This window comes from Suricata suricatta, chromosome 16 (assembly GCF_006229205.1).
Source record: "Suricata suricatta isolate VVHF042 chromosome 16, meerkat_22Aug2017_6uvM2_HiC, whole genome shotgun sequence".
Classification (NCBI taxonomy): domain Eukaryota; kingdom Metazoa; phylum Chordata; class Mammalia; order Carnivora; family Herpestidae; genus Suricata; species Suricata suricatta.
This window is the reverse complement of record NC_043715.1, coordinates 16,172,751-16,198,816: the sequence shown is the minus strand read 5'-3', so window position 1 is coordinate 16,198,816 and position 26,066 is coordinate 16,172,751. Positions and strand designations below refer to the sequence as shown.

The following is a 26,066-nucleotide window of genomic DNA, read 5'->3' as shown; positions in this document are numbered from 1 at the left end:
GTTGGGGCCTTGAATGGGCCTTGCCTGCTTACCTACCAAGACAGTGTTTCTGTCAGTCTCTGAGTGCTGACAGTGTCTAATGTTTTTATTTCAGCCATAATCTTAAAAAAACAAAATAGCATTAGCACCTTCTAACCAAGTATTGCTTCAGAATTCACTGCATTGACCCCAGGTGGTAATATCCTAAGTGTCACAAAGCTAATAATAGGCAAAGAACAGACTTCATATTAGTGTTCAGGTCTAGCAAAGGCCACGTGACATCACCACTCTGCAGGCACAGCGGTTCTGCAGCAGTCTTGCTAAGGTGAAGGTGCGAGAGACTGGGATCATTTCTTAGTGCACAGTGGCACAGGCACCCCCACCCACATCTTGTCACTGCTTCAATCCCAGCACCACCCATGTCAGGAGCAGTGACAGATTTCAGCGCAAGAATCATCAGTTCACAGTTCATTTCATACTTCTATAGAAGCTATAGGCTTCTATGTGTACCCATTTCAGTAATACTATCATAAAAATGCCCCTGAAGTGAATGTTAAAAAGTATTAAGGGACTTAAGAATTTCTCAGTTTGAGAGACACTGATGAGGATACTCTGCTTCCCTAAACGTATAACAATGTCACTCTTTTACCTAGAGAGCGCAGTCTAGTAACGTGAGAGTAGAGGAGAGAAAAGCTTCTGGATCCTAACCCTGTTTAGAGGAAGACCAAAATTAGCTGCAACCAGATTGATGGGGATTTGGGTCTCACCTTTTCACTGTAGCTTCATTTGGGATTAACTGATAGAAAAACAGTGTGCCAAATTCCAAAACATGTAAATAGATTAAAAAAAAAAAAAAAGCTCTACAAAAGTTCCTAACTTGTAGGTACAGGATGAGTTTTAAAACTGTAGCATTTCTTTATACCTTGACTTTAACTCACTCAAATGTCAGAAAGGGGGAATTTTGTCCCAAAATATGTTATATGAAGAAATGGACAAACTAAAAGGAAGTTTCCACATCTCTGTTCGACATGGCTTTCAAGGATTAAAACATCCAATACAGTTTGACATCAGCCTCTTAACATAGTCAACATGGTTCAGTAAAGATGCTTTAGCATGTTGCTACCTCCACCTGCTCAGGCATGCTGTGCTGGAATTAAATAGCTACTTAACATTTGAGAGAAGCAAGACTTTAATGAAGAGTGCTACAAGTTGTGGACAATAATTAGTTCTCATATTTAAAAAAAAGATTACAGAAAACACTTTACTGAAATTTCTTTTTTTTCTTTTTTTTGCCAAAAAGACCGTCTTTAAGGATCTCTGAGAGAGACAGCAAGCACAACACAGTACAAAAGGAGAAGGGAATGTTGAATTTCAGAGCAAGACACTAACACAGCACAATTAGGGAATCAGGCGGAAGCAGTCATTTCACAAAGAATGGAATTAGGCATTTATATTCAGTCAAGATTTTTTTAAGCTTTAAAAGTCCAGCATAAGTAAGGGAACTGGGCAGGGGGGGATGGGGGAAAGGGCTAAGCTTATCTACAATCACCATTTTACCAAAAAACACACTGGTTCAACCACAGGAGAGGTGGAGGTTAAACCTGCCTACCTAGCCCAGCAAATACTGAGGGCAAATGCCAAGTCTGTCAGGTCTAGATGTTGATGTTACAATGGGCTAAACAGTTTTTAAAGAGACGCTGATTCCACCAGGACTGTCTCATCAACCTGGGTTCATGATAGATGAAGGTCCTTTGCATTTGCATCAGAAGGCCAAAGGTTTACCTGAAACAAGTTCACTCCAAATAACGCTCACGTTGCTGGTTTTAACAGGTCAGAGTTGTAAGTGGCTTCTAACAGACTCCACCATTTCCTAGGAGAAGGTTCTACTGATTACCAGGGATTTAAATTCAAGCAAACCACTAAAGAAGGGAAATACTAATGATATTCTGGCACTGTACAAGCTAGGTGCCTGTCATCTCTGCCAAGGACATGGGGTGGACTTGGCTTTGTTTCTCAGCTCCATGATCTTCAACAGCGATGAAGGAGAACTGGGACCTCCCCCATGTCGGAGGAGGAGGCCCAAAATTCTCATCCCAGCCCAGCTTCTGAAAGAAAAACAGACTATCAGGGGCTATCATTAGGAGCCATGCTCCTGTGAATTCTGTGGAAATGAAAGCCTGTTTCAGTTCATGCCAAGTCTTTTCATGGTCCGCCAGCGATCCTTAATCATCACAGCTGTTCGGTTAACAAAAGGATAATTTTTGGAAATGGCAGCCCAGTTTCCTTCCCCGTATTTCTGCACTCCAGCCTTGACCCACTCGCTTTCTTCTACAGTCCACTTCTGCAAAAGAAAACCAAAATATTTATCACAACTTGCCTCTCCACTTATTCACATTTTTATACAATGAAGAGGCAAACTCAAGAATCCTAGGAAAGTATTCTGAACCCAAAAGAAGGGTTTATGTTTTTAAAATATGATACAGATAAACTAACACTGTGGATTTAGACATTTAATAATTTTCCATGTCCTGCCATTTCATTCTCAACTAATAATCACTTCTGCATTAAAAACTCCAAACATATATTATTGATGGTCAGGAAAATGTATCAGGTTTCTGTCCTCCTAGATTTTTCTTCCAGAGAATAAGTGTTAGTTTAATTTAGTTTGGATTATCTGAATATTGCAAAAAGACCTTCTTCCAGGTACATGGGTACCCTATGCGGTGAGGTGTGCATACTTATTTTACCTTTGTTCCATCCACACAACCAGAAAAGGTCAGAAAAAGTAATTTTAAATTACCTGCTTTCTTGTTACACTGGTTGTACTATCTTCCTCTGGTGCAGCTGGAAAACAGTAAAAGTAGATTCATTTCAGAGTTCATCTTTCTCTGCACAAACCACACACACAAAAAAGAGACATCAAATGTTCCTAAAAGGAAAACTTATTGGAATTGCCCAACGTTGAGAGAAGAAAGGCTGTCACAAAAGGATAATTTGTTTTTGCCCTTTGTTTGCAAGATAGCAGTCATTTCAGCCAATGAGAATCTGTACCCAGCAAATATTTTACAGACAGACATTCAGTGAAGACTGGTTAATGATGGATTTCAGCTCTTTAGTAAAACCTACATGATTTTTAAAATTACTGAATGACTGTGTTAAAACTCTAATATATACACATATGCAGGTGACTCTTAAAGAATGTGGGAGTTAGGAACCCCAACCCCCAACCCAGTAAAAACTTTACAGTGACTCCCCCAACACTTAATAGCCTACTATTGACTAGAAGCATTACCAAAAACATAAGGTCAACTAACATATTTTGCATGTTATGTGTATTATACTCTATACTGTTACAGTAAGCTGGAGAAAAGATTTTTAAGAAAATAAAGAAAATCTTAAGAAAAATATGTTTACAGTGTTATACTGTATTTATTTTTAAAAATGCATTTAAGTAGACCCGTGCAATTCAAACCTGTGTTCAAGTCAAGTGGATTATATACTTTTGTTGTGTGTGTATAATTTCTGCTTTACCACCCCTTGCTAACTAACCACCGCTTTGAAATAATACAATTTTACTGTTTTATGCCAGAATTTTCAAATCTTTGATCAATTTATGTACCTAAAATGTGGTTCAATTCCTTAAACAAGAACAGAACAGTTAATTATTGCTCCCCACTCAGACTGTATGAGATCTGCTCAAGTTTCACTCTCACCAGAAGGAAAGACATCAGGCCTCAAGGAAATGCACCAAGGTAAGTTTTTAAAAGGCCAGAGGACCACAGGAGGATATACTAGTGTAAAAGACATGCCTTTGCAAGCCAACTAGAGCCATTACAAAGCTGCAAGAAAAGGCAAAACTGCACACACGTGAAACTTGCTACGGGGCGCAGGTGCCCGTCCCGGCAGTGCTTCCCACAGCAGAGAGTGGGGCTCGGGAGAAGGGCTACTCACAGAGGCGAGTTATTTATTTTCACACGATGAAGTACCTCATACTGTAGTGGAAGCAGATTTTAAAGCTGATAAATCTGGACGCACTGGAAGTAGATGTTTTCTGGAACTTTTAGATACTGTTGTTTTTAAATATTTTATGCCACTTTTATTGATTTTTCTGTTACTTCCCCCATTTCCTGTGTGATCTTGATCTTGCCAACTATGTGCCAATGAAGGTACTTTTTAAGGACAAAATTGGGATTGGCAGGCTTACTGCTGTTGCTGTGTTACCAAAGTCTTTAGAATCTCCAAGATTTGTTTTAGCATTTAGATATTTCTATTAGAATGCAAAGTATGTTGTGGGAGATATTCTAATGCAAATGCTATAAAAGCTTTAGTATTAATTATGGAAAAGGAAAGTTTCTTATTTTGGAAAAAAATAATGGGCAAGATTTTTTTACTTAAAAAAGAAATGCAGAGAATGACCATTTCTACCTTTAATTAAAAGACTTTAGGAAGAACATCAGCTAGAATTAAATATAGGATTTATTAAAACAAAACTGTGGGTGTGTGGCTGGCTCAGTTGGTGGAGCATGCTACTGTTGATCTCAGGGCTGTGAGTTCAAGCCCCACGTTGGGTGTGAAGCCTACAAAAAAAAAAAACATTAAAAATTCTCTTTAAAGTGCTGCTTTGACAGTCTCTGTTGTTGAAAGGAAAAGGACATAAAACTGCCTCCTTGTGAATCACAATGAGAAACTTACTAGACTTTTACTAGTTTGGAAGCAAGCAGTTTCTGGAACATTAATATGATAGTAACATGCATCTATACTCCAGCTACCATCAGGGATACCAAGGAGAAGGTCCTAACTTACCCTGAACTTGAAACAGGTCATCCTCTTCCACCCATGTCTCTTTTTCTTCAACCCCATTAGAGCTGTTCCACTTGCCTTTGGGTACTCTGAGGGGAGATCAACAAGAGGACAAAAGATGTAAAACAAATTCATCAGGTCATCCCATATTTTATCCGTGGCTCTCTCACAGCCCAAACACCTCCCTGTTCTGTGACCACAGCTGGGATCCATTTACGACTCTCAAAGTCCTGGCCTGGCCAGGCATCTCCATGTCATTGTCCTGCAGGCTGCAGGATCATCCCTAAAACTCAGCAACAAATATACCACTATCCCCCTCAAAATCTATTCATTTTCCTGTTTTGTTGGTTGGTTTCTTGGTTTTGACTCTAATTTTAAAGGGCTCAGCATTCTTCTATCCTAGAACATGCAAACTGTTCCCAGTTCTTGAAAGACATGCCTTGGTCCTATCTGTGAACTACATTCTTTTCCCTCTTCATTCCCCTTGTCCAAGCACTGGTACCTTTCACCAGTATCACACTAGTCTCAACTGGAGTCTCTGTCCCCAGCCCATTCCCCTTCCAAAACCACCTGAACATCAGTCTGAAGTTACCTTATCCGTTCTGTGTTCCATGATGGCTTCTCCCTGCCTCGACACTGACGCCTGTACAGGTGAACGAAGATCATCCAGTCTGGCCCCAGCCACTTTCTTGTTACCAAAACCTCCCCTCTCCACCGGCATCGGCACAAACGGCAGAACCATGCCTTCGGCTCTTTTCCTTCTATAAACTCTGTACCTTCTTCTCTACACTTTGCTCTGCTTGGGATCCCCCTCCCTGCCAAGTAAAATTCCACCCATGTGTTAAGGCCGTCATTCCCAGTGAAGCTTGCCTTAAGTCCTGGCCTCCAATGCACACACAGAGCCTCCCCTCCTCTGCCCTGGTGGCTGTGCTTCCACTTTATTAAGCAGCCATTTCACAGCACAGCCCCTAATCATAAGCACCTTGAAGGCAAGCGCTGTATCTTCATTTGTCTGCCCCAAACATCTAGCACAGAAACACGTGCTCTAACAGGAGCTGGAGAAATATGTACTAAAGTAGTAACAGGATTATTGAAGAGCTGCCAATAAACCACTGAAGAACAGAGTATAAGCAAGTAAGAATCTTTCCTGTAAATGCGAAATGTGAAGTATCTGAGTGTAATCAAAAAAAAGTCCCAGAGCTAAGAAAAGACTCCCAAACTCAAATTACTGAATAAATGAAATTTGTAGTCAGTCTTTTCTATTCAACCTAACTATGTTTACCTGATTAATGGCCATGGGAACATAGCAAGCACAAACCTGACCTCAGTATTGTAACATCTTTTACAAAGCAAACATGTATCTGAATTTAATATTGAAGAATTTACATAGCTCAAATAACATGTAAAACTGGACCGAGAGAGTATACAGACAAACCTCCGTCTCCTTCCCCCACTGTGAACGGAAATTTGTTTTTAAGTCTGGCTAGGTATTTTGCAAATGAGTAATGAAAGCAGTTTGCTTAAGAAGTACTCAAACTTGAAAAACATTCCTTGAATTTCATGAGTTTTCTATGAAATTATGTATGTGGCTGAGACAAATGGTAAACTATCTACTTTCCTTTATTTTCAAGTTGGATCATATCCCCCCAAATATCATTTCTGAGAATAATTTGCTTGAGACAAAGTAAAGTTAGATGGCATTTTTCCTTTGCAGGATGTTAATTATTGTTTATAAATAAAAGGATTATAGCTTCAGTTTTCTGCCTGTGTATCCCCATGCTAGGATAAAACTGACTTTAGCCTCTGGTCTGTCATTTTCACCCATGTGTCTGTTCACTCTGCCTGCAGACAGTCCGCACAGATCCCCTTGGTAACCTCCTGCTCCTTCTGTGAACGCAGCACTTATTTTGTGTACACACGTTTGGTTTTGCCCAACTTCTGTTGTGGAAGGGGCTGAAATCTGGGTCCTCATCTCACTGTGAGCTAGCTGTGCAGTCCCAGGCAAATCACATCACTTCCTGGTCCTTATGCTCCTATTGGTAAAGACAGAACTAAATGAGCTAGAGGGGTCTGGGCTAGAGGGGTCTGGGTTAGAGGTGTTGGCAAACTACAGCCTGTGGTGGCTGGGCTTTATACCACCCTTGAGCTAAGAATGGTTTTCACGTTTTCAAAGAGTTGTAAAAAAACAAAACCAAAAATAAGCAACAGACACACGAGTGGCCAGGAAGCCTAAAACGTTAACCCTTTGCTGGCCTTTTATATAAGTTTTGGGTAGGACCCTTTAAATTGCAAGAACCAAGAATTATTATTTTATTTGGTTAATAAACAGCTAATAAGCACTTGTCCTTTGCCAAGTGCCACTGGACATATAAAAATCTAGTAAGTGCGACCCTGCCCTCCAGGTAGTGTACCCTAATCCTGCCTTCAATTCCAGCAGCCCAGCTCCCTCCAGGTCCTGACTGCTCATCCAGTAGCAGTCTCCTGCCACCTAGCTGGTCTCTTTTGCCTCAGCGCCTGTTCAAAAGCCATCAAAATGGTAGCTCACCAGGCCCTCGGGTTAGCTGTAGTAGATGATGGGGGGGGGGGGGGGGGCATAGTTAGAGAAGCAGATTACAGACCCTACCCCTTCTAATTCAGTATTCAGGAGCCTGAGATTATCTATTTTATTAAACATTCCACAGGTCACTGTGATAGGAAGCCTAGCTTAAGAATTTCTGCCTGATAGAATACAAAAGGAATTCAAACCTGGCCCATCTACCCATCCACACATTTCTCCCCTTCATCTTCTCTGTGCGTTATATTCTTCTGCCATCCAGAATACATGACATTTTCTGGAGCATACCAGGCTTTCTCATGACTTTATACAAAACCCCACCCCACAATACGCTTGATGACCTTCTAGTCATCCTTCAAGGTCAGCTCAACATTTGCTTCTCTGTGAGGCTTGCTCCACCCACAGCTTTGCTGAGCAGGCTGAGCTCTTCTTCCCTGGAGCTCCTAGGATACCCCACAGGCAAATCCTTTAGCTAGGCTTTTCCTGTAAAGGGCCAGAGACAGTCTTCAGATTTGTAGGCCTTACTGTCTCTATTGCAATTATTCAACTCCGTGTAGCATCAAGAGCAGCCACAAACAATACAGATGTGATGTTTGTGCCTGAGTTCCAATAAAACTATGTACAAAAATGGGTGCCAGGCAGATTTGGCCCGGGAGCTGTAGTTTGCCAACCTTTGCTTTAGGGTACCCTTCAAACTTTATGCCCTTGACACATGAGAGAGGTTAACAGGTCTAAACCTTCATGAATCTTCCCATTTATTAAACCACTGTAATCATGCATTCTTTATATATAGTTTCCTCATCTGTTCATAGCAACCATATCTATACTTTCTAGGACTGCCACAAGGAATAAAGGAGATCATGTATCAAATGAGAATAAAAGTGTGTTGAGCTCCATTTGCTTGCCCAGCCAATGACTCACTCACTTCCAAATGCAGGTAATGATATGTGTTGTGCAGATTTGTGCCTCAGTATTAATCATTTAGATGCCACAGCCTCTCTGGGCACTTTGCACATGCATGTCAGAGCAGTGGTAGAGATGGCAATGGCTTTGGGAGACCAGTGGGGTGAACACTTAAAGCAGGGTGGCCAGGGGAGATTCATGGAAGAAGCAGAATTTTAAGAGGCATCTTGGTGTATGTGGTGTATAGGCCACTGACTTTTTGAGTCAAGATCAATTAATATTAAAAATCCCAAAGCCCAATTTTGCCACTTTTCAGCTTTGTGGCTTCAGGCAACTTAATAACTTTTCTAAACCTCTGTCATCTAAAAGTGGGGCTAATATATCACTTACAGAGTGAGGATTCTAGAGATTCAGTAAAACAATATGTGAGAAGTGCATGGCCCATGGAAAGTACTTCATCAATATCAGCTTCTCTTCCCTTTGAAGGATGGATGGGATTCTCACAAGCAATGATGGAGGAATGATAACCCAGCTGTGGGGAATGAGAGGAAGCAAGAAGAGTACAGTAGCAGAAACAATCTGTGCTTCAGAGAGAACAAGCAAACCAGTTTGCTTAGAGGAAGGATCCACAAGAGAGCAAAAAGGGAGCAAAACTTGAAAGCCAGGCCATGACAGGGAGCAAAAATAAAAGCATTCTAACTACTGCCCCACAGAGCCTAACAGAATGTGAGAGATTAGGAGATATTTACTGAATCTGCCAAGTCTTAAATGCTCATAGAAGGTGCAAAACTATAAATATTCATAAATCTTTTTTAAGGATCAAAGTCTAAAGTGGCCCAACTTAAATTTCTTTTAACAAGGAAGACTGATATTTAGTAGTCAAGGCACTCAGAAGTTAGCTAAAAATGAAAGCAACAATGAGTAGGAGGCTGTGAAACCCTTCCGTCCTCACTCAGCGTCTAGTGCAGTTGAAGCCCACGCTGGGGCTTCGGGCTGCCGGGGCTGGCTATGTTGTCACTCCCCACTCCCAAGTCAAATTCTAGCAGTCTGAGCAAGCTTTGGCGGTGAATCACTTAGCTGACAGTTACTTCATTCATGGAAGCAACACCAGGCCCAACCAGGACCACCAACCAGCCCCCAAACGGCCACAAAGAACGTCTTCATACTTGGGATTCTTCTCCCCAGGCAGGGGCTGGTTGAGAACGGTGGGCTTGGACGGTGATGCTGGGCCGACCTCCTGGGAGGAGTCGAGGCCTGGGCTCGGCTCAGTACTCTGGCTGTCCTCCTCCAAAACCAATCTGCTTATCGTCATGCGCTTGTTCTTGGGCTGCAGTTCAGAGCCCCCCTCACCCTCAGCAGGGGCTGAACTTTCATTTTCGTCTTTTCTTGGTCTCTTGTTTTTGAGGGCTGATGATGGCAGGGACACTTGATTAGGAAGTACCAGATCTTTCTGGTCCAGTTTTGAGAAGGCTGCCTCAGAATCTTGTGCACTGGACAGAGTCTTGAAAGCTGCTTTCAGCGTCATAATTCCAATGGTGGTTGGAGTACTCCGTAACTGCCTGCACGTAAAGCAGATATACAAAGATCAGCCTCACCACTACTGATGCTCATCCAAACAGCTACAACTTTTCCAAAGTGTGAAGCTTCAAATTAGAGGGCTCCTCAAGTTGAGGACACTTCATTTGGAAAAATAAAAAAACTAGTTTTTTCAAAACAACCTTTATAAAGCTTCCATTTATAAGCATAAGTAGAGGCTTTAAATGATATAGAAGTTGAACTCTAGAGTTTAAACTCCAAGTAAGCGAGCCTTAAAGGACTAGGGCCAATGACACTCCTCTTCCAAGAAACCTCGTTAGCCAGCGTGCGAATCCCTTCAGTCTGCATGAGCCACAGCGACCCGTCAGAACCGTGTATAGTGCCGAACAGCTTCAGGGTCTGGGCAACCAGAGGACAATTCAGCAGTCTCACCTTGAAGTCTCAACTCTTCTTCCAGCTGCCCAGTCCAGCCCTCAGGTGATAGAAGGAAAGGGCTGGTCTCTATTCAGCCCCCCTCCCCCACAGTGCACTTACAAATAGGATTTCGAGAATTGTCAGAGTTAGAAGTGTGCCACACAGTCTTGAACAATGAGAAGCTGTCTTTTCATAATAAGGTTAAATTCAACTATAATTTGGAATAACTGCTATACTTAAAAACTGTTAGGAGAGGGCAAACTGGCAGCCTACAAGCCAAACCCAGCTGGCAAATATGTCTTGTTGCCTAACCTATGCAAGTTTTTTTTTTAATTGTATTAATTGCCTCCAAAAACTGGGAAAGCTCAAGAAAACAAAAACAAAAACAAAACCGGATGTCTTACATAAAAATTTGAACTGAAGTCTGGGCATCCTTGGACATTTTCACTTTGCAACAATCACATGAGCTTGAAAAGCATGCCCTCTCTGGTTCTCACTCACATGCTCTGAAATGTGTTATCCTATGCTCATGTCTGTACATTTCCTACTGGGCCCCCAAAGACATCTAAACTTGTGACTCCTGCTTTAACAACTGTCTTGGGAATCTGATTCACGAGTCTTAACAGCGCATTAAAAGATCAGGAATCCACAACGATGTACTGAGTAAATATGAGCAGGGCAAGGATAGGAGAACAGAGAAGGGAAGAACCTTTGAAGAACAACCAGTCAGGAACTTCAGTCAGGGATATGACATGCCGTCTTCAATGTTCTCATGTTCCCAAGGCATGCTCTGTAACTCCCACACCGCCTTGTATGAGTAACCAAGTAACATGTCAGTACTAGGAGGAACTAACTGATTCTGCTCTAAGGAAAGTGTTTCCAACACAATACCCTTCTGTTTCGCCCAAGATCGCAAAACGGCATCCCTCTCACCTTGCAGGTTCTCTGAGTGGCTTCTGCACAGGCTCTGGGGCTGGCTGCTTATCTTCCTTCATTGTACCTGAGGCAGCAGTCTCAGATTTCAAAGCCTTTTTGGCCATCTGGGAAAAGAAAGATGTCATCAGGAACAGGAAGTCACAGAATTTCATCAATTCTCTTCTTTCACAACGTACATACTCAGCATGCATACGTGTTCACTTATAAATCCACTCAAGGCAGTAACTAGGGGAGGACATACAAAGAATGAGAACTCACAAGAACTATCTCAAATGTCTTGCTTTTTCTTTCCTCAAAAAAATGGCTCGCAATTTTCTATACTAAAAGAGAACTCAATTTGAGTGGTGCTCACTCAAGTGCAAGAATTCTTTAGTAGCCTTTTGGACAACAAGTAAGTATGTGATTTGACTCTGTACTTCCTCTTCCATTCTTCCAATCTCATCTCTAATCTAGTTTCTGAATGCCAGATATACCTTTGGGGTCATGCACAAAAGTCAAACTTCTTTTTCCAAAGTTAGGATAACTAAGGTTTATATTAATATCTTTTACTTTGCGTATAAAATTTTTAAACTATATTTCTACAAATATGTTTTGCTATTAACTTTGAAAATCCTTACTTATACCACATAAAGCCCCGAGTGGGCCAATCTTGCTCTCACTCCAGCTGCCCATCCGTCTCCCTCTGACTGAAGTTTTATGTTTCCAGTTAGCTAGTATCATTGTTTCAGATATGCATATCTGTAACAAGTGATGTCTTAAGAACTGAGAGTTCTAGGGGTACCTGGGTGGCTCAGTCAGTAGAGTATGTGACTCTTGATCTCAGGGTCATGAGTTCAAACCCCATGTTGGGCGTAGAGCCTACTTAAAAAAAAAAAAAAAGAGGTGGCAGTGCCTGGATGGCTCAGTCATTTGAGCGTTTGACTCTTGATTTCGGTCAGGTCATGATTTCATGGTCGTGGGATCACAGAGCCTTCATGATGGAAGCATGGAGCCTGCTTGGAATGCTCTCTCTCCCTCTGCCCCTCCCCAACTTGCACTCTCTCTTTGGAAAAAAAAAAAAAAAGAACTGAAGTTCTATCCCCCCACAGAAACCATGGAAGATTATTTTTCCAGTTATCTGGAATACAAAATATAGGACCCCAGGCCAGGTTCAAGTATCCTGACACTTGCTCCCTGAATATTCCAAACTATCTACTTTGCAGATCATTTGACATCTGCCAAATGACTGATCCCTGACACTATCCTAATATGGACCTGGCAGATCTAGTGTTATGAGCTAAGATATTTTCTTTCCTTCTAAGATTTTATTTTTAATTAATCCCTATATTCAGCATGGGGCTTGAACTAACAACCTTGAGATCACAAGTCACATGCTCTATCGATTGAGTCAGCCAGACACCCTGAGCTAATAAATTCCTAGATGTTGGTGATTTAAAACCAAACAAAACCCTCTCACTCAGTTTTCCAATATCACAGGGCACCCTATAGGACATACTGGGTTCTTATTCTTCCACGTGCTGTCCTGAGCCTCACTGCTGCCATTCTTTATGCTGATCACTTTGATCCAATTAAAGAATGTCTTCATTTGGCTCCTTATGCCTTATCACACTTCTAGTCACACCTTTCTTCTCCAGCTATTCCTTCTTCCTCTTAACAACCCCATCATACTGTACCTACCAGACCACTCTTGCTCCCGAACTGAACTCAAATTTCATCTCCTTTGGGAACCATCACTCATTTCAAGTATTCCCCTACTTTAACCACAACAGATTAATCACATGTAGGAGGTATAAATGGAAGGTGAAGGAAACCATGTACGTTCCATTTGCTTCTGTACAGAATCTCTGCTTCTGTATATTTAAGGCGTTTAATTAAGGAAGACAGTGCATGTAATTCAAAAGTCTTTTACACACATTTACTCTTTTCACTTCTAAAAAGAGCTGTCCTTTTTCTAATTGCCTTCACATCCTTAAGGCCACATCACGGTTATGGGAAGAGAAGGCCAAGGCCCACCGTGAGGAGGTAGGGCTCTGCGTCATCCAGGTGACTCTCCAGGAAGCGCAGCATCTTCTGCTGGAAGGTCTCATAGGAAAAGTTCTGGATAACAGGGTGGGCCAAGTTCTTCTCACGGATAATGTTCAGGAGATCATTTCTCAGCTTCTACACAAAGGACCGATATTTGCAATATAAGAAAGGAGAACTCTAGTAAAAATTCAATGATGGTGAGTTGAGACAACACTATCAACTTTCAAATGCTGTCAAAGGCGATCAGTGTTCATATATAGGAAGGGGAGCCTACCACAAAGACCAGGGCAATAAATTATGGATCAGCCATAAGGGGTTAGTATGTAGCTATATAAAAAATATGAAGAACTTAGAATCTAAAGTACTTTTATACATTTACATAAAGATTTTTAAACTTAAGGGAAAAAAAGGATGAAGAAGCTCCTTACGTGCTAATATAGAATGACCTTCAAGATACAGTAAGTGAAAAAACCAATTTACAAAATGCTCAAATTAGGGTGTGGAATATGCTCACAGGTATATATGGAAAGAGCAGGAAGAATGGATATATGTATGTATTTCTCTATACACACACAGACTTGTTTGCTTGCATGTGCATAGACTAGACTCTCTCTGAAAGGATAAAAGAAAAAAACACTGCTTGCCTATGAGGAGATGAATGAAGTGGCTAAGTCAAGAGATGAGAGAATTTTCACTAAGCCCTTTTGTTGTACCTTTTGAATTTTATTAGGTACATGTATTATCTTTTCAAAAACTAAAATTTAGATTTACAAAGGAAAGAAAAAAAAAGAGCAGGGCAGGAACAGAGCTTTTGACACCAGAAAATAGAGGAGTACGTCCTCTCCAAGGCTGATTCTCAAATCTGCAGGATCAGCATTTATGTAAATAAAGTTTCAGGAGCATTACAGAACTTGATAGCTTAATACCTGCTGCTGATCACGTAAAGTTCTGTCATAAACCAGACAAATGGGCAAGGAAATAATTTAGGTAAATTTGTGTAACAAAAAATAAATTTGAAAAGCCAATCTCACAGTGTTATCCAGGACATAAAAGACAACATTGAGATGCCAAATATTTAAATAACATTCCTGACAAAGAACCCTTTCCCTGTTTCCCCACGAAACAATGAGATGGATTTAAGTCAGGGAAGCAAAAGTATTTCAAATTTACCTGAGTTGTGGGGTCCTTGGACATATGTTTTTTCAAAATTTTTGAAGCCTTTTCAAATTCTTTGTTTTTGATACAAATAATGACAGCCTACAAAAGGGGAAAAAAACCTTTTTTTTTAACTGTTGTAATAATGACAGGAGTAATCAGAATATCAGGTACTAAAATAAACTACTAAAAAGTAAAAGTGAGTCTTATATACCCAAGAAATTTTTCACAATCTATCAAATTCCTGTACTTAAAAACTAGCAGTCACTGTTCAGGCATGACGAACAACTGTAAGCACTCTTCTTTCATTGTGTAGAGTAGTACATTTTCAACATTACACTGGAGTTTAAAAAAATAGCTGATAAAGCAAAATCTGATCCTCTGGAATACAGACCATTTACCCAATTTGAATAGGGCCTCCCAAGGAAAAGCAAAACGGACAGGAGTCATTCCAGGTCCCCAGAACAATTGGACCTGTTCTTTTTGGATGTAAAAGCTTTGATATAATGATGAGGACAGAGTGGGGAGGATATACTGTGGGGAGAAAAAAAGCCTCTGCTGACCAGAGAGTTCTGCTGTCCGTTCAGGAAAGGCCCGAGGCCATTTCTGGGGGGGGAACCAACACAGCCTCTCACTACCGTAAAGCCCCAGCTGGCAACTCCAGTTAAAAGTGTGCAGGAAATTACTGAGATGAACAAACCCAACGCATCCCCATGTAACACACAAAGAGGGCAAAATTCCAGGTAGTATGGAAAAGTCTCATCAGCTACAGAGAAAAAGAAGAGTCCCTCTCAGTCAAGAAACCCCAAGAAAAGATATGCAGAGGTATTTGTAGGGAATTTTTTTTTTTTTTTAAAGATTTTTGAAGTAATCTTTACACCCAATGTGGGGCTTGAATTCACAGCCCGGAGATCAAGAGTCACATGCTCCATTGACTGAGCCAGCCAGGCACCCCAAGGGGTATTTTAAAAATACATGTGTATTTTTGTTTTTTAATTAGAAAAGCCAGGGGAAAGTTAGGAGCGCTTGGGAGTTATCTTACAGAATAAAGTAGAGACCCTAAATCCCGTCTCAAAGAGAGATAAAAGTAAGAAACATCACACACATGCAAAAGGGAAGGAAAACTGGTCCACAGATATTTTCAATCTTCATTTCAGGGAAAAACTGAAAGAGATACAGATCAAGAGAAGAAGGAACAGTAAGGGAAATTCAGTATTAATCTCTGATGATTCTGTCCTCAGCATACAAAGGAAACTGGTATCAAGTGCTCTTGAATAGTAGGCACAACCATATATAAATTTTTGCTACCCAAGGAATGTACAAAATAGGTCTTTTCACTTTAGTCATGACCTGACTAAACATTCTCTTTTACATGATCTTCCACAGAATAACTGTACTAAGACTATACTTACTTTCTTGAAGATTTCAAAAGTTTAACTTTGTATAAAATCATTTAGGTCCTATCATGTTTTTAAATTTTTTAGTGTGCATTTTGTAAAATGAATTTTTGGGGGGTGTAGTGTTCTTAGTTTAAATACACATAACTCCTGTAACCCCCCAGAAGATACAAAAAACCACGGATCCAAAACCTCCTTTGTGCTAACTTTCTGTAGTCACCCGTCCCCCATCCTGACCCCTGGCAACCACTGATCTTCTGTTTCATCTTTTTAAGAATGTCATAAATGGGTGGGAGGTGGGCTAAATGGGTGATGGGTATTAAAATGGGCACTCATTGTGATGAGCACTGGATGTTTTATATAAGTGATCAATCACTGAATTCTCCTGAAACCAATATTGTCCAGTATGTTAACTAAAATTAAAAAAAAATGTTATATGGAAACCAACTTGACAATAAACTATTTAAAAATTTAAAAAAATTTAATAAAATGTCATATAAATCGACTCATACAGTATGTGGCACTTTTCTAGAGGCTGTAGCCCCCAGACTGGCTTCTTTCCCTCTGTATAAATGCCTTTGAGATCCATGTATGTTGTTGCATTATCTATTTAGTTTCTTCTTTCTTATGGCTGAAGAGTACTCCATTGTATGAATTTGTAGTAGTCCTCCCTCCCTCCCCTTTCCTCTACATACCTATCTATGATAAGGTTTAATTTATAAATTAGGCACAGTAAGAGAGTAACAATAAACTAGAACTGTAACAATATGCTATAGTAAAAGTTATGTGAATGTGGTCTCTCAAAATATCTTATTGTACTGTGTTTACCCTTCTTGTGATGTGAAATGGTAGCATGCCTGTGGGATGCCATGACATGAGGTGAATGACGTAGGTACTGAGCCTGAGCTTTAGGCGACTACTGGCCTTCTGCTTTTTGACATCAGGAGAACCATCTGCTTCCCGACCACAGCTGGCTGTGGGTAACGGAACTGCAGAAAGCGGAACTACGGATTCGGGTAGGGTGGGGGCTACCGCACTACATTTTGTTTATCCACTCACCGAATGGTATTTGGGTTGTCTGCAAATTTTGGTGATTATGAAACTTTCATGTACAGGTTCTGGGGTGAACATAACATTTCTCTAAAGTAAATAACCACAAGTGGGATTGCTGGGTCATATGGAAAATACATGTCTAATTTAATATAAGAAATGGCTAAACTGTTTTCCTGGGTGGCTATACCATTTTGCGCTCCCAATGGCAATGTGTGAGGTTTCCAGTTGCTCCACATCCTCATTAGCACTCATTAGTGTCAGTATTTTTTAAAGTTATTCTAATAGGTATGTCTTGTACTCACTGTGATTTTAATTGGCATTTCTCTATTGGCTACATGATGCTGAACATCTTTTCATGTGCTTATGTACTATTTGTATATTCTCTTTGAGGAGACTTTTGCCCCTTTTTAAAATAGCACTGTTTTTTATTTATTTTTGAGAGACAGAGAGAGCATGAACAGGGGAGGGTGAGAGAGAGAAGGAGATACAGAACCGGAAGCAGGCTCCAGGCTCTGAGCTAGCTGTCAGCACAGAGCCCGACGTGGGACTCGACCCCACGAACCGTGAGATCATGACCTGAGACGCTTAACCGACTGATTCACCCAGGCGCCCCAATAGCGTTGTTTTCTTTAGAGTTCTTGATATACTTTGAACACAAGTCCTTTGTTAGATACACGATTTGCAAATATTCCAATCTATAGCTTGTCTTCATTCTCTCAAGTGTTTTGTATGGAACCAAAGTTTCCCTGTTAGCCTTGCACTGGGCTTGGGATTCTCTCTCATTCTTTCTGCCCTTCCCCCACTTGCACTGGTGCTCTCTCAAAATAAAGTGTTTTTTTAAATTTAAAAAATGTTTGTTTATTTCTGAGAGACAGAGAAAGACAGTGCAAGTGAGGGAGGGTCAGAGAGAGAGGGAGACACAGAATTCCAAGCAGGATCCAGGCTCCAAGCTGTTAGCGCAGAGCCAGACATGGAGCTCCAACCCACAAACTGTGAGATCATCACCTGAACTGAAGTCAGATGCTGAACCAACTGAGCCACCCAGGTGACCCAAACTAAATATAATTTAAAAAGAGAAAAAAAATTCCCTCTTACATCCCATGCTCTTAGTGTCATAGCTAAGAACTTTTTCTCTAAGTCTAGGACATATTTTCTTTCATGTTCTCTAAGTTTTACAGCTTTATATTTTACATTTATTTTTTTTTTGAGAGAGAGAGCGTGCATGTGCATGAGTGGGGGAGAGAGGCAGAGGTTGAGAGTGAGAGAATCTTCAGCAGGCTCTGTGCTCAGCGCAGAGTCCAATGCTGGGCCTCCATCCCAGAACCCTGGGATCATGACCTACGCCGAAATCACAACCTGCTCAACTGACTGAGCCTCCCAGGCACCTACATGTTACATTTAGATTATTTTGAATTAATTTTTGAAGTTTTAGGTCAAGGTTCATTTTTTGGATCTAGATATCCAGCTGTTTCATGTCATTTGTTGAAGACTATCCTTTTCTATTGAATACCTTTTTTCCATTGCATTTCTTTCACATTTTTTGCAAAAATCAAGGTCATATTTTTGTAGGCCTATTTCTGGACTCTTTTGTTCCATTAATCTATGTTTATAGTTCTGAGCAGCTTTATAGTAGTTTTTTAAATTGGGTAGTGAGTCCTCCACTTTGTTTTGGTTATTTTAGTTTGTTTGCCTTACCATTTGTATTTTAGAATCAGTCTGTTATCTGCAGAATGAAATTGTGATTGGAATCATATTAAATCTATATATTACCTGGAGAGAACAATCTCTTAACTATATTGTCTTGGGGCACCTGAGTGGCTCAGTCAGTTAAGCATCTGACTTCAGCTCAGGTCATGATCTCACGGTTTGTGAGGTCAAGCCCCATGTCAGACTCTGGGCTGACAGCTCAGAGCCTGGAGTCTGCTTTGGATTCTGTGTCTCCCTCTCTCTCTGCTCCTCCCCTGCTCTCACTCTGGCTTTCTCTCTCTCTCTCTCTCTCTCTCTCAAAAATAAATAAACACTAAAAAAAATTAACTAGGGGTGCTTGGGTGGCTCAGTCGGTTAAGCACCGGCTTCGGCTCAGGTCATGATCTCATGTTTCGTGAGTTCGAGCCCCGCATCCGGCTCTGTGCTGACAGCTAGCTCAGAGCCTGGAGCCTGCTTTGGATTCTGTATCTCCCTCTCTCTCTGACCCTCCCCTGCTTGCACTGTCTTTCTCTGTCTCTCAAAAATAACAGATATAAAAAAATTTTTTTTAATTAAAAAAAAAATTAACTATATTGTCTTCCAGCCCATGAACATGGTGTGCCTTTCCAATTATTAGGTCTTGATTTCTTTCATTAGCATTTTGTTTTTCCACATACAGATCCTGCCCATGTTTTGCTAGATGTATACCGAAGTATTTATTTTTCTTCTTTTTGGGAACTATTATTTAAGTGGCACTGTTTTGTTAATTTCATTTCACGTCATTCACTGCTAATATATAATGGAAATATAAATAATCTTTATGTGTTGATTTTATATCCTCCAATCTTATATTTATTTATAGATTTTTTAATATATTGCATGGGATATTCCATACAGTCATATCACCTGCAAATAGGGACAGTTTTTTTCCCTTCCTTTCCAGTCTGTTGCCATTTATTTCTTGTTCTCGACTTACTGCACTGGCTAGGTCTTCCAGTATGACATGGAATGGAAATGGTGAGAATGAACATCCTTGCCTTGTTTTCGATTATAAGCACAAAGCATTTTATCCTCCACCATCTAGTATGATGTTAGCTCTAGGTTTTCGGTGGATGTCTTTTATCAGGTTGAGAAAGTTCTATTCCTAGTTTGCTAAGTGTTTTTATCATGAACTAGAGTTGAATTTTGTCAAATGCCTTTTCTGCATCAATTGATAGATCATATGTTTTATTCTTCTTTAGACTAACAGAGTGGAGTACATTGATTTTCAAGTTTAAAAAATTTTTTTATATTACATTTATTTTTGAGAGAGAGAGAGAGAGAGAATGTGAACAGAGGAGGGGTAGAGAGAGAGGAGCAGACACAGAATTGAGCTAGCAGTCAGCGCAGAGCCCATGTGGGGCTCGAACGCACAAACTGTGAGATCATGACCTGAGCTGAAGTCGGATGCTCAACCAACTGAGCTACCCAGGCGCCCCAATTGATTTTCAAGTTTCAGGCCAGCCTTGCATTTAGTTTCCCTACTGTGCCACATACTGCATCTGCATCCAGAGCTAAGCAGCAGGACAGACAGTAAAAAAAAGCAGTGGAATTTGCTCTGCAATCTAGGGATCACGGCTCTACTGCTAAAAGAGAAAGGGTTCTCTTCTGTCAGTCTTAGGTGCCAGCCCTGCTGCCAATGTCATCACTGGGCCACTGCTGCCACCAGTGCAGTATTGCATGGGTGCTGAGGCAGGAGACAAGGCAGAAAAGAAACCCTGAGATTTCTCCCAGCCTCCCAGGCCCTTAGGAGAGCCCTTTCTTGCTCCTTAGGCCAGAAAAGTCTTTCTTGGAGTTCTTTCCGTTCCTACCTGGAATGCACTTCTAGGTTTCGGGAGCCTTCAAGTTCAGGCTGGGTAATACCAGAAAAGGAAAAAATGGCCAGCTACTCATAACCAGTTTGGTGGACTTTCAAATTCTCATCTTCTTCCCCATCTGCTTACTACCATTTACATTTCTGAATTGTCAGAGAGCTAGCTGCTCCACACATTCTGTCCAGGACTTAGACTTGCATTAAGAAAGACAGAAGAGAATATACTCACTCTGTCTTTTCCAGAATTAGAACCAGGTCCTACTATATTTACTTTGTAAAATAAGAAAGGAAATGTGAATGCTTTCAAAATCTAAATTAAAAGTCTGCCTTCAACATTTGTGCTATGAGCTTATCTTTTAAATCTATTTTTAATTTCCTGGAAAGTTTTGTTTTTTTTTATTTTTAAAAGAAATGAACTCTTACTTTTTCACTTGAGAGTTTTCAGAAAGCAGTATAGTTTCTTTGCTTATGTATCTATCTCTTAAGGTTTTTAGGGTGTAAGCAACAGCAATGGTCTCTAACTTAAACAACAAGGAAATTCCAAACATAGATTTTCAATAGAGGCAAGATAAATTTATGTTGGGGGAAAATTGCAGAAAGCACATAGAAAGAGAAAACCAAAACTCAAAGAAGGAAAGAAAGGCTAAAGAAAAAAACTCAGAAAGAAACCAGGCTGTTATGGGAAACAGGAATACTCAAAAAGCTCTGACAAAGCTTTTTATTTCAAAAGTTAAGTACTTAGTGTGTTTTATGCACCCAGCCCCCCCAAATGAAGTAAGGCCCCAAAAGAAAAAGTACTGTTACCAAAGGTGCAGGGGAGAATGCTGCAGAGCAAAAAGCAGCAAATAAATGTTTTCCCAAGAATATGCCATACATGTTCTCCACAGAAACCTAACTGAGGAATCTTTCAGTTATGAAGAGAAAACCAATTTAACCTCATTACCATTAACAGCTTACAGAAGCAGTTCTCAAACTTTTTAGTCTCAGGATTCCTTTAGACTTTTTAAATGTTAATGAGGACCCCAAAGAACTTCTATTTATGAGGGTTATATCACCATATTAGAAATAGAAAACAGAAAAATTTTAAATATTTATTAATCCATTAAAAACAAACTCATTGCTAGTTAATATATCTTTATGAAAATTACTGTATTTTCTAAGATAAAAGTTTAATGAGAAGGCTGGCCTTGTTTTACATTTTGGCAAATCTCCTTAATATCTAGCTTAATAGAAGAAAACTGGATTCTCGGATCTCTTCTGCATTCATATTGATGTGATGTGTTGTTTTGGTTAAAGTAGACTAAAAAAACTCCATCATCACACAGATAAGAAGTTGGAAAAGGGAGGAATATTTTTAACAGACCTTTCAGAAAATTGTGGATGTTCTTCTTTGATTCTATACCAAACTTGGGCAAGTGAACTTTTCATTATCTGTTACATTAAAAACTGTTAGTCTATCTTGCATTTTAAGTGGATCTTTTACCCATGAATGATTTTATAATATAATGCACTGGCTACTTGGAAAATATTTATTTGCTGAATTATGTAGATCTTCCAAATGTTGACACATTCATTAAAAATGTCTTGAAAGTCAGTTATTAATAACCACCATCAACTTTACCACAAAAGTCTAAGAACTGGGAAACTGTCAGGTACATCAATACAAGTTTTCCAGATTTTTTTTTTTTACTTGAAAGCTTCAGGTTTTATCGATGGCAACGAATACTATCAATTGTTTTCTCTGAAGTGACAAGTTCCCTTTGCTCCCTTTGCTCTTTTACAAGAAAATGACTGCTAAATAACCACACCTAAACAACCAAAATGTGTTAGTTCTTTTCAGTTAAAAAAAAAAAGTGCTCCATTAAAAAAAGTGGCTACATCAGCATGCAACTCAGTCACACAAGTGATTTCCTGAAGACGACCATCAAGTTTTGGTATATGGCAGAAATGTTTCAGGCAAACTTCCTACTTTGTCACACAGAATACTGAAAAGATGTCTGCTCAAGGGTCTAGATTTAATAAGATTAATAATTTTACTGCTTTATCAAAGATCTTAATTGAAACTGGCTTTTATTTATTTATTTATTAAACTGCAAGAATGTGGCAATGAAGACTCCAATGGCTACCAGCATAGGTTACCACCACCTTGGTCATACCAAGGTACCAGCAATTTTACCCATCACTGCTTTTCCACCATTAGTGCAAAGTCAGTGCACTGAAAGTCAGCTAATGTTTTGGCATTGTTTATGAAAATAGGTTTTTGATTCCTGAAGGGGTACTGAAGACCTGTAGAAATGCCTAGATCATACAATGAAAAGTTCTAACCTAACAAATAACTTATTTGATAAACTCTAACAAAAATTTAATAGACTTTTAAATAAACTGTTGCGACACTTGACAAAAAGCTAAAAATGTATCGAAAAGCCTCAATGAGCCTAGGTACTCCACGGTATTTTCCCAAAGATGACCATTAACACATTCTATGACTCTAAATGAAAAAATTTTAATAATAAATTAGGAGGCAAGTGATACAGTACATTTAATAAGTGAGGAGGTCAAGGTAATGGTGACAACCAGCCTCTAAGATGGCCTGCAGTGCTCCCCGTGCCCTGCACAGTCCCCTTACACACTAATCCGGAGTTGGCCTGGGCTGTGTGACCAACAGCACAAGTGATGATACTTCTGAAATTAGGTTATAAAAGACTGCAGCTTTTGTCTTGGGCTCTTGTTCTCCTCGATCACTTGCTTCAAAGGAAGCAAGCTACCACGCTGTAAGCAGCTATGCGGAGACGCAAGGAGCTGAAGTCTCTAGCCAACAGCCAGCATGGAAGTGAGTCCTGCTAACCACCGTGTGAGTGAGCATGAGAACAAATCCTTCAGCCCCAGTTGAGTCTTGAGATGACTGCAACTCTAGCAGACAGCTGACTACAATCTCATGAGAGACCTCAAGCCGGAAGCACTCACTCGAACCACTATCAGATTCCTGACTCTTGGAAAATGAGAGAGATTATTTACTGTTTTAAGCTGCTAAATTTTGCTGCATTTGAATACACAGCAATAACAGTAATACAGTGAGTATAACAAGAAATCAGGTACCTGATGGAAAATGGAAAAAAGAACAAGAACAAGGGAGTCCACATAACAGTTGATAGTTTTACAGTCATTTGGACTTCGCTAATAGGTTTTTCCTAAGGAAGCCCCCAAATGTGATCTATAAACTTAAAAATATAATAATAATGATAATATTAAAACAGCAAATATGCAGATGAAACCCACCAATACTCTTCCGGAAAGGGGACAGAGACAAATCTATAGCTCTTGTGTTCTGAAGGAATTGCACTTCTGAATCTGCTGCCTAACTTAACAGGAATTACATGAATTACTTTGAACTGGTACCATGTCTTCCTTTTTTTTTTTTTTTTTTTAAAGATTTTTATTTTTAAGTAATCGCTATACCCAGTGTGGGGCTTGAACTCACAAAAGTAGCATGCTAGACCAACTGAGCCAGCCAGGTGCCCAATGGTACCATTTCTTCCCATTCAAAAGATCATCAGCTATTCTGAAAGTAGGCATAGATTTCTCCTCCTTTGCTAATATGTCTTTTCTGGCATTGTCCCTCAGACTTGACTTACCTACACTAAAAATCTATTCATGGAATTCTTCCTCTTTGGAATTTGGATTATCTGGGCATTCTCTCCAAAACCAAAAATAGCTCCTGCCCAAGGTCCTTAATTAAATAAATATCTGTACCTCACAGATACTAATTGTTTTTTTAACAGGGCACCTAATAAGTAGCCAGCACACAGCCAAGGCACAGAGTCTTTCTTGCTAAGCAGAGTTTTATCTTCCCACCCCTACCTGAGAGCCTGTCTTTTTAGGGGGTGCTCTTTTCTTTTCTTGCCAGTGTCCCTCCTTTCCACCACCAAGGCAATTGTTGTTCTTCACTCCCCACCTCCACATCTACTTCCACACCCCCCAGCCTTGTTACCGAAGTTTTTTTCTGACTGGTTCCCAGTGCCTGTCATGTTTTAAATAAAAATAAGTGCTACTATTTGAAGCTATCTGAGCATGACACACAGTCCCAAACTCCTAGACACTCAAGTAGCTTTTTCCTTGTTAGGAACACTGACTGTGCCAGCCTTCTACCTTTACTGTTTTCCTAACTGGCTGATTATCCCAGCACCTTTCATTCTGTTTGGTCAAAGGTAATGTTCCTCTTCAAAGTCAGTCCCACATTTCACAAGGCCTCAATAATTCTCTTTGGTTTATTATAAACAAGGATGACCAAATCCTAGGCCCGTTACTTCTAGCCCTTTCACGATGCTCCTGAATGCTGTAAAAACCTCCAAAATGTCAGTCTTCAGTGCCAACCCATTTCCTGTGTACTTGTCTCTCCTGCCAAGGCCACAAGGCAGGCAACCAAAATCACAAAAGCAGCATACCTGCCATTAACATCTTCCAAGCCTGACCTGGGAAGGGGTCACCTGAAGAGATACAACATCTGTATCTGTCTGAGTGTGTTCACTTGCTCTCTCCATCCCCGCACAGAAAAGATAAGTAATAGTATGCTCAAAGACATCGGATTTTCGTCAAAAGAAAAAAGAAATAAAAATAGAGCCTTACAGCCTCCTTGACCAGTTTTCTACTGGATTCCACCACTGCCTCTGTCAATGTAAATTCCGTTTTAATCATCTCCAGCACATTGATAGCTGATTCCAGTGGTGTGAGCTCGGCCTCCATATCAAAGGAACAGTCTAGGACAAAGAGCACAGTTTTCGCTTTAAGCGATTCTATAAGGAGCAGAAACAAGTCCAAAAATACATGTTTATCAGAAAAGACACATGTAAATATAGTAAGATTTGCATTTAATTTGCTAACAAACTGGCTACAAGCTTACAAACATGTTAAGAGTTCAAATTCAAACCAATGAATTTGAAGTGGCTATTTTTTAATAATTTTCAAGACAGGTAAAAACATTTTTTTAATACATGTATTTGCATCTCAAATTTCAGGGTACACACATCCTCCTCAGATACAAGCGACCAGAAACTGGAGACAGTTTTGCTAACAGCTCTCAAGTTCAATTAAAAAAAAAAAAAAGTGCTTATACTCTGGAAAACATTCTACAGGGAAAAATTTGGCCATCCTAACATAACTCATCAGATTGCAGCAAAGTTGGGGCAAGAAACAGGTGGGAGGAAATAAAAAAAGGAGCCAAGAGAATCTTAACTGGAAAAAACTAGACCCAGGGAACAGATTCATTTTAGAAGGAAAAAGACCACTGTAATCGAAACATAGTAATGCACCTTCACCCCGAATCCAATTCTGGACATAAGTTGGAAACAACAACATAACCGTAAATAAGTAAGCCCTGAGAACACAAAACCTGCCATACCTAAATTTTCCCCTTCTTCAATTCGCGACAGACACTGCATTACCCGCAGCAGCCGGGAAACGGTATGCTCCTTCCCCAAGGGCCTGACAAGCAAAGCTAGAAAAGAAGACATCATTGGTTCAGCGACCCCCAGCCCCGACACCCGGGCCCCACAAACCCCCTTCCTCGGCCAGCCTCCTTCCCCAGATCCGGCCCTCACCCTGCATGATGTCCCGGATCTGCCTGAAGTCCCCGTACCGGCTACCCCGAAAGGCCCGCAGCGCTTCGTGGAAGTAGAACTTGAGCACCCAGCGGTTGACCGCCTCCTCCAGCCGTGCCTCCCCCGCGCCCCGCTCCGCGGCGCCCCCCAGCCCCGGCTCTTGGCGCCCCCTCCGAGCGCGC

The 26,066-nt window shown here is 40.4% G+C and overlaps 1 protein-coding gene across 1 annotated transcript in view; it reads right to left on the bottom strand.

Annotated features, from left to right (window-relative positions):
• Positions 1 to 983: 983 nt before the first annotated feature.
• The window catches only part of TERF2 (telomeric repeat binding factor 2), a 25,390-nt gene continuing 307 nt past the window's right edge, over positions 984 to 26,066 (bottom strand). The window contains exons 1-10 of the mRNA XM_029925496.1: positions 25,885 to 26,066; positions 25,686 to 25,781; positions 24,914 to 25,044; positions 14,318 to 14,404; positions 13,136 to 13,282; positions 11,120 to 11,226; positions 9,403 to 9,795; positions 4,783 to 4,868; positions 2,780 to 2,823; positions 984 to 2,320 (exon numbers count right to left, since the gene is read on the bottom strand). The exon at positions 25,885 to 26,066 is cut by the window's right edge and continues 307 nt beyond it. Of these exons, the coding sequence (XP_029781356.1) occupies positions 2,162 to 2,320; positions 2,780 to 2,823; positions 4,783 to 4,868; positions 9,403 to 9,795; positions 11,120 to 11,226; positions 13,136 to 13,282; positions 14,318 to 14,404; positions 24,914 to 25,044; positions 25,686 to 25,781; positions 25,885 to 26,066 (1,432 nt within the window). The 3' untranslated portion in view covers positions 984 to 2,161. The remainder of the gene's footprint in view (positions 2,321 to 2,779; positions 2,824 to 4,782; positions 4,869 to 9,402; positions 9,796 to 11,119; positions 11,227 to 13,135; positions 13,283 to 14,317; positions 14,405 to 24,913; positions 25,045 to 25,685; positions 25,782 to 25,884) is intronic.